At 40.5% G+C, this 8951-nt stretch overlaps 1 protein-coding gene across 4 annotated transcripts in view; it reads left to right on the top strand.

Moving 5' to 3' along the window:
- kita (KIT proto-oncogene, receptor tyrosine kinase a) overlaps window positions 1-5453 on the top strand; it is a 39390-nt gene extending 33937 nt beyond the window's left edge. For all 4 annotated transcript variants that reach the window (XM_061778343.1, XM_061778347.1, XM_061778346.1 and 1 more), the window contains 4 exons: window positions 953-1064; window positions 1144-1243; window positions 2782-2887; window positions 3730-5453. In XM_061778343.1, the coding sequence (XP_061634327.1) occupies window positions 953-1064; window positions 1144-1243; window positions 2782-2887; window positions 3730-3969 (558 nt within the window). In that variant the 3' untranslated portion in view covers window positions 3970-5453. The remainder of the gene's footprint in view (window positions 1-952; window positions 1065-1143; window positions 1244-2781; window positions 2888-3729) is intronic.
- Window positions 5454-8951: the final 3498 nt, after the last annotated feature.

Consider the following 8951-nt stretch of genomic DNA (forward strand, 5'->3'; position numbering starts at 1 on the left):
AGCCATTTGAAAAAAATGAATGCCATACCTTAAATACCTCAAATTACTTAACTAACCACCAATTATCCAGCCAAAGTGCCCAAGATTCTCCTCTTGGATAAATACTGTAAAAGCCCTACCTACCTACATATACCCAATTAATCTCTGGGTGCCACTTGAAAGAATGAACGCCGTATCTCAAATCATGTCTCCTTTCACCTAACAAAACAACCAAGAATAATCAAGACTATGCGCCCCGATTCTTGAAGAGATGAACAGACGCCTACCAATGATCAAAACATAATCTCCACACTGCATCGTACAGCTAAATGACCTCCTTCAATAGTGGCCTTCGCTGGAATAGCCACTTTACACCAAGTGCGTTCTTCGTTTCAATAAATAAACACTGTAACACAAATAGACATATTCTGTTTTATGTTGTAGCATCATAACTCCTTTTGCCAACATGCGGGGGAACGAAATAACCAAATTATACAAACGGTTTGTAGAATCGCCTCAAATTTAACCCCCACTGTAATGGAGCCCGTGCCCCAAGTGTGTCATCCACAGAAATAAACCGTGTGCCTCAAATTGCGACTTTCACGCTGGCTTCCAGAGAGAAATGACCGCGACGTCTTCACGCAGCCAATGCGCCTTACCCCTGCAGACGTGTCGGTGACCTCAGCGCAACAGCAACAGCAACGGTCGCGTTCATGCAGGCAATTCCTAAATTTGTGGAAAACACAAACAGCATTCCCTCAGTCAGCTGCTTAACATATGCAGAAATGAAAACTTGCATTTAAAATGAGGTTTTAACGCTTTACATTCTTTGTATCTGATTGTGGCTATTTCTCACATTGTTACTCTTCTTCTGAGAACTTTTTCAATAAATGTATTTTGTCCTCTCACACAATATGATTTTGCTGTGGGATTTACTATGGCTCTTAACCTTTTCCATCCACTGTCAACTCAGGCTCGGCTGCCGGTCAAATGGATGTCTCCGGAAAGCATCTTCGAATGCGTGTACACGTTCGAGAGTGACGTGTGGTCGTACGGCATCCTGCTGTGGGAGATTTTCTCGCTAGGTATACGCATCCATCCTTTATTTGTGTGTGCTTTTGTCTTTTTCTGTGTCTTTTCTGAGCCCAGTAATCCTTCATTCAGGAAACAGTCCTTATCCCGGAATGCCCGTAGACGCCAAGTTCTACAAGCTGATTAAAGAAGGATACAGGCTGGACTCTCCTGAGTTTGCACCTTGTGAAATGTAAGACTGGAAGGAAGTGTTTGACATTTTTTTTTAAAGGTGTCAAAAAAAAAGTGTGATTTTGATGGCGGCCCACTCTCATCCTGTTCCACTGGCTTAGACACCTTAACTATTACAACTTGTTCTTCTCTAGAAAACGAACTAGAGCCCCTCAGGTTTATTTAACGATTCGATCTCCACTCTGCATTAACTATAAAACACATAATGGGTACATTGAAAAGTAGTACCATTTATTGGTCTGCACTTCCTGACTGTAAATGTGAATCCTGTATTTCCGCACATAGTGGCCGACACTCGAATTGACGCAGGTAAGTAAGTTGCTGGTTGCGCCATCCACTTGAATACATAAATGCCTTACCTCAAATACAGAGATGGCTAATTTTTCCTAATTAACTAATCTACTGCGCAACGATGATGAAAACACAACTACCGCAATGCATCCTACTTTATTTATATATTTACATGTGGTTAGTAGACGCCATACCACAATTTATGCCTTACCCGAACGAATGGCATACCTCAAATTCACGTCTTGTTTCCTCTCTAACCAACCAATTAACAACATTCAAGACTAGCTACCCCAATTCGTCACTAGGCGTGTCATCTAGAATTAATAAATGCCCTACTTCAAATAAATGTGTAACCTTTCCTCCTAACAAATCAACCAACCGTCTAAAAAAACAAACCCTGCAAAACTTAATTATCCATCATATGATCAATAGATGCCGTACTCCAATATATCACTGGATGTCTCATCCTTTAGAATGAATGAACGTCGTTCCTCAAGTGGATGTCTCGGTTTTCCCCAACCAACCAAATAACTGACAATGATATACTACACTATACTGTATCATTCTGCAGTACATCATACCTTATTTAGCTATCATGTGGCAAATGGATGCCGTACCCCAATTAATCGTTGGCTGCCTCATCCGAAGAAAACAGCGTACCTCAAATATTTTTTTCCTAACCAACCAACAATGATCAAGACTAAGTGCCAGGGACATCGTCGCTTGAATAAACACCCTACCTTAAATAGACACTTTCTGTCTTTATTTTTGTTTTGTTTTTTTTATCACTATTTTGGAGGGCTGAATAAGTTAATCAAAACAGAACAATATTTTCTACAATAGTGGCCTCAACTCTAAATAGATGCCTTACCCCAGTTAATTGCTTGAATTAGCGCAGTTTCCGTTAATTGCCCTATTGAAATCAAAATTAAAAATGAAAACAAATTTCCCACTTCAGAAAAAAAAAACAAGTGGTAGCTGTAATTACCTCAATCTGTAGACGGTGACACACAGAAATTAAATTGTGAACGGGTTATCCCATTTGAACTCAGTTGCTAACCAAAACAGCAGCACCCACCAAAGCGTGATTTCTAAGTATGGAATCTTACTGTACGTAGTGAATGTGCAGTATTAAAGATGATCTTACGACAGGTTCAATCACACCGTTTCATGTATGTTAGTGACATTGTTTTTGAACTACTGTATGATACAGTAATACATAATAGTGCACGTCCGACCGCTCAACAGGTATCAGATCATGCGGTCCTGCTGGGACGCCAACCCCATCCAGAGGCCCTCCTTCAGAAAGGTGGTGGAGCGAATTGAACAGCAGCTGTCAGATGCAACTAAGCATGTAAGTGTGAACGAGCAGTAAAACAGGCCAAAATCCAGATGTCAGACGGTAAGGCAAGGCAACAGACTAGTTGCATTCTAGGTGTGCTTTAACCAATTGCAAGAGTGGAGGAGTAAGTCTTAAATCGAGATTTAAACATTTATACAGAAGGTAGTTGCTTTCATTTCCACGGGTAGGACATGCCAGAGTACTCATTGTAGTTCAGGGGCCATACACAGGGAAGCCTAATTCGATGGGGCATGACCGCTAAAATCTTACCATACCTGATATAATAATAAATAGATTTTTCCCCTCGCTTGAAATCAAATACATTAGGAATATCTATATATTGAATGAAACTTTTCAAATCGTTTTACAAAACAACCTCAGATTTCTTTTTTTTCTTTGCTTCAGTTCTTCAGTGTGTATAATAACTGATCACATCACGGTGATTGTATTTTAAGGCACAAAACCTTTATGTCACAGGTATTTGGAACTGAAAAACATAGTATTGCACTTTAAAATTTTGAAGACCTAGGAATTATTAGAATTCCATTTTTTTACAAGAGCATAATAATTCTCAAAATTGTCCTTGGTTCCCACCACCACAATGTCTTTTATATATTTTTTTAAATTTCAAATGTATCCTACGGACCGGATTGTACCCCCTAACGGGCCGGTTTTGGTCCACGGACCGTATGTTTGACACCGGTGCTCTAGACTCCTCTGACTTCTGTCGGAGTCACCAAATGACCAGCATAGAACATAGAAAGGTACCGATAAGTGAAAGATAGGAAGGTGCCATGCCAATTTCTTTGTTTACAAGCATGCAGTGTATGCTGATTGGTGCTTTGGTTTTTCAGATCTATCTGAACTTCAGCTCCAGGCTCATGGCGCCACCCAGATCCACCACCACCACAGAGGAGGACGAGGACGAGGACGAGGACGACGATGACGACGATGACGACGATGACGAGGAGCCCAGAATTCCAAAAACGGCATTCCAGCTCAACTCAAACGGCAGTAGCGCTCCGACGCAGCCCTTACTGCCCCAGCACGAGGTCTTCCTGGAAGGCACGGGCCTCGGAGTCCAGCGGGTGTGAGCCGCCCTACTGCCTCTTAAAAGAAGTGCCTCTCATCTTCTGCTACTACAACAAAAACAAACCACTGCCATTGACTCACTGACCATTCAAAAGACTGCCCCATCCTCTGCGAAGACTACCCCTATGGTGCAACAAAAACAAAACACTGGACATCCCCTTACTACTCGTGGACCCACCACTGGGGCACTCCAGACAGAACATAAAGGAAGAAGAACATTTTGTTAATATTAATATGACTGCAACTTTCAAGGGAGGACAGTTGAAAAAAATCAACCGCTCAATATTAAACGCTTACATCTATCATAATGATGGTTTTATCAGCTCTCTTTGAAGTTTTGTTTTCCTTTTTACCAGTTTTATTTTTCTTACACTTTTTATGCCATGTTTTTTTCTGTAAAGGAAAAAGAAAAATGCACTCGAGGCACTTCACATCATTCCATACATCCCGTAGTGCAGCTTTCATTTTGATTTTTCATTTTTTTTGTCAGTATTACATGTTTCAAATGAAGGGGATGTTTATTCAGTGTCGAATTTTTCAAATGGAGCTACTGGGATGCAGGTTTTTATAAGCTATTATGAAGACAGCCTGATCTGCTTTGAGGAGATTTCCAATTGTTTCATTGCCACAAAGCCACGGGCCGTGAAAAAAGGCTGTACAACATGGTACAATAGCTTTTTTTGTGCGTGTAGATAATTGTTTTTTTGGTTTGTTTTTTTTGCGAGACGCTGGGGACAAAGGCAAAGCCATAGCAGGCTAGCTTTAGCAGGTGAACATCAAACGTTAAAAAAACAAAAACCAAAAAAAAGTTTGTGTTTCTTCCCCACCTCTTTGTTTACATGCTGGTACTGCCATTTGAGAGATTTGTGTGTGTGTTTTTTTTGTGATCACCCGGGAAAGAAAATAGCTAACTTTTTAGGGGGCTTGCCATACAACGGTCTGGAAATTAGACATTCGAGTTTATCGTCGTTGTTCCCCAATTCTCCTGTTTGAGTCCAGATGTCCCCTCTACAATGATGCGCTTCCTATGTTCCTTCCCACAGGGAAAATGTCCTGTTAGTGTGTATGAACATGTTTGTCATTTTGTCCATGCGTTTGCATGGCAATAACGTTTTGCTTCGCTTATACAAACGATTGAGCTTTGCTGCAAATAGCGAAAAACAACAAGTAATTAATACCCCTACAAACGTTTAGAATTGCCTGTATTAATTGTTTAAGATGTGAATATTCCACAAACTATGATCCCAAAACACTTCGATATAATTTCAAATCAGTTTCGATTTTGCTCCTTCCCAACACACAAGGATCAGATGAGATGTATCACTTCAACTGACTTCTTTGATACCAGTTACTACTTTCCTATTAGCCTGAGCTTTGACACCATCTTGTGACATTAGAGAAAGAGCCCGAGAAAATACGCAGATTCAGTGAATAAATAAAATGTGCAAATAGGTGAATTTGTGAATAAATGTCCTGCAAGCAGCGATGAACAGACCCCATTTTTCATGGCAAATCCTCGAAACTTTGACACCTTAGTCCGCCCACATTAGATGGCGTAGGTAAAGAATATCGGCAGTCTAACTTTGCCCTTTTGTCTAAGTTGGTATACAAAATAGCGATTCATTTGTTGGAAGAAGAATAAACACTTATTCCTAACAAATAGTTAACTATGGATGGCATTGGACCAAATTGGGAACATTAACAATCAATTAATGTTATATTTTTTGCCACCGTTAATAATTAATGACAGAAGATACCCTACAAGTATCTTAATTTAACAATTGTTTTGAAAACAATTCTTCAGAATGTAAACTAGAACTAGCGACTGACTAAACAGCACCTCTGCTGTTTGCAGCCAAGTAGTGCAACAATGAATACCATACCTTTTAACAATTAAATAATCAGAAAAACAATGAATACACCCATCACTTATAAAAAAAAAAATTAAAAAGCGCTGAAAAATGGTCAAAACTACAGCGCATCATGTTTCTTTGCAAAGTGACATCGCCTAAGCCTATTACAACAATTCCACTCTCGTCGTCATGTAAACGTTCCCTAAAACGTGATCTCTCTGCTTCCCTTTGTGTAAATATTTTGTCAAGTCATTTTAGCAGGCGACCGTCTTCATGAAGACGCGGTAAACATAATATACAGAAAATGTGCTGGTTTTGTATACTTTGTCGCCTCGGTAACGGAAACTCATCAAACGCCTCTTTACAACACATTTCTCATTTGACGATGTAAAAGAAATAATTTGGACTTTTCCCCATCTATCGTTGGTATTTATTAAACCTGAGGCTTTAGTTAGTGTTGCTGTGTGTAATGGATGTGTTACACGTGTCAGTGTAAATAAAAAAAAAAGATCTCTATTGAAATAACAATGCGTGGAACTCCTTCCCGTCCTTCTGCACAGGAATCTCAACCATTAATCCAGTGTGTGTGTGTGTGTGTGTGTGTGTGTGTGTGTGTGTGTGTGTGTGTGTAGCTGGATGCGTTTGGTTCGTCACACATGAGTGTGTGCCAATAGGTGCTTGTCCCCTACAGCGCATGTCACAAGTAATTCACATAATCTCTTTGTTGTGAAATGGAGCTTGACGGGCTCTTGCTATCGCCAAATGCAAAGACCAGTAGCGCCAACCTTCACCTCTCATTCAAAAGGCCAGTCTAAAACATACTCGGGTCCCACAGTCCATTATTTAATTCAGTCTTGCCAGTATATTCACCATGAGGTTCGAGTTCCAAACTGCTGACTTTTAAAGCGGGCGTATTATGGAAAGTTGCCTTTTGAATCGCTCGCATGCAAAAAGTTTCATCTCTGGAGTGCCTCGCCTCTCTTCAAGTGTGAAATTACACAACCAAGTCAATCTTTTGTGAGTTTAGGAATGCCTTTACTGTGTAATAGAGCTTAGCGGGCTCTAGCTTACGCCAAATGCCAAAACCAGTAGCGCAAAATTCATTCATTTTTCAATCAGAAGCCAGTCCGATCATGTGACTAGATAAATGAGTCCAGTCTGGCCTGTACATTCACTACGAGGTTTTAGTTCCAAATTACTGACTTGTGCATGTGACAGAAATTTCACAATCAACAAACAAAAGTTAGTAAGTTAGTAAGTACGTAAGTAAAAAATTCGATTTTATTCATATAGAACTTTTCACAGAATGAGAAGTGCGAGTACTCACAAAACACTTTACATGGTTAATTGTAGTGCAATTCAGCATTTTAGGTGTTGACGCCATGAGAACCACAAGAAGAATCGAATATATTAACAGGAGTGAATTAGCTCCTGCTCTCTCACAAGTAGGGATGGGAATTTTTATCAATTCCTTATCAATTCTCTCACTGATTCTCATTGGGTGAGGAAATGAAATAAAAATGGATGGACCCCGGTGACCCGCGTCCAGGCAAGGGAAAACGTCTTCCAGTATTTTTAAACATTATAGGGGTCTTTGGATCTGTGCTTTGTCTGGTCCCTCACCTAGGACCTGTTTACCATGGGTTACCCTGCTAGGGGCATAAAGCCCCCAACAACGTAGCTCCTAGGATCACTGGGACACACAAATCCCTCCACCGCGATACGTTGACGGCTCAAGCAGGGGACAAATAAATGTTCTGTTTAAAAAGAGAACATTTTACCTGGTTTTGCAAAATACCTTCCGCACAATTATAGAAAACCACTTTTTAGGAACTGCCACCTCCAGATATAGTCAGCACCTTGCCCCAAGAATATTTGAATCCTCTTCCTTGATTCTTGCCGCGACGTGAGCCCAATCACGGCCGAGAACGAGATGGTTTAAGCAGCCGAACCCTGGTCAAAACGCTGGTTCTTTTTTTTTTATTATTTTGGAGAGGAACTGAAAAGCGGAATTGTCAGGCAAACAAACAATGCCTATAGGGGAACTGGTTCTCAAAGAGAAACATTTTGTTGGTTCCCATTCTTACTCGCGAGTCTCCAAAAGTTTCCAGTCACAGCAGAAAAAGTCGCTAGTTTTGTTACTAGTCGCATTTTGAAGAAAAAAAGAAAGAAAGAGTCGCTAAAGAGGTCTGAATACTCATGAACTTTTGTGACAAAGTTGCTAACTTGGCAGCTGGACCGTGTTCGCTTTCAAGACACAGCACACCCCTTCAGTAGAAGGGACCGGAGTGAGCGTTGGCTCGTTTACATGAGACGGAACCACCCCATCAAAACTAATTCTTGATCCTTGGGGTATTTCGCCAAAAGCTGCTCACAGACATGTTATTAAGACACCTGGGAACAGTTTAGAATTGCAGGGGGTAACCACTTGGAGTGCATGCATCAAAGTTTGAAAATCCCCAGTCTAAAATTTTTTACATGGATATATATGCATGAAAACGTATATGCATACTTTTTGACATGGACATAATAATTGTAATGTGGGCCTTAACAGTAAATGTAGTGTTTTGGAATGAGTCTGACTAGTAAACAACTCATAAAAACTTTAAAGTACTTTAAGTAAATGAAAAATGGGATGCTTTGAGTGCTTTGCTAAAGATTGCCAGATGGAGCGATGTTTGAGGTTAATGTCGGGTGCAAGGCAACCTTATCAAAAATGAACGTTCTGTTCTAGATTATATCTAAAAAAAAAAAGAGAAGTGTTGCATGTTATCTGGCTTGTTCCTGTTCTACGCTCACTGGCTCCTGCTGGCTCGGGCCCAGAAAGTGGACATCTGGCGCTGTGGGGAACGTTGCGAGCATGACGGCGGCTCAATCACACCTGGGTAGCGTTCATTGTTTTCGCAAAGGAGCTGATAAGAGATCGGGAAGGAAATCCCGTCATTGAACTTCTGGATTTTTTTTTGATTTATTTTTTTTTTAACAGGAAGAGTCAGTCATTAAGGGATTACAGTAACGGCGTCATGACGCTTCATTAAAAAGCCCATAAAACATGTCTGTTCAATGCCTCCCGCCTACACACCTTATCCCTCTGTTCATCAAAACCAGTCTGATCTTTCATTAAATCACAT

The sequence above is a fragment of the Phyllopteryx taeniolatus genome, chromosome 7, assembly GCF_024500385.1.
Source record: "Phyllopteryx taeniolatus isolate TA_2022b chromosome 7, UOR_Ptae_1.2, whole genome shotgun sequence".
Taxonomy (NCBI): Eukaryota; Metazoa; Chordata; class Actinopteri; order Syngnathiformes; family Syngnathidae; genus Phyllopteryx; species Phyllopteryx taeniolatus.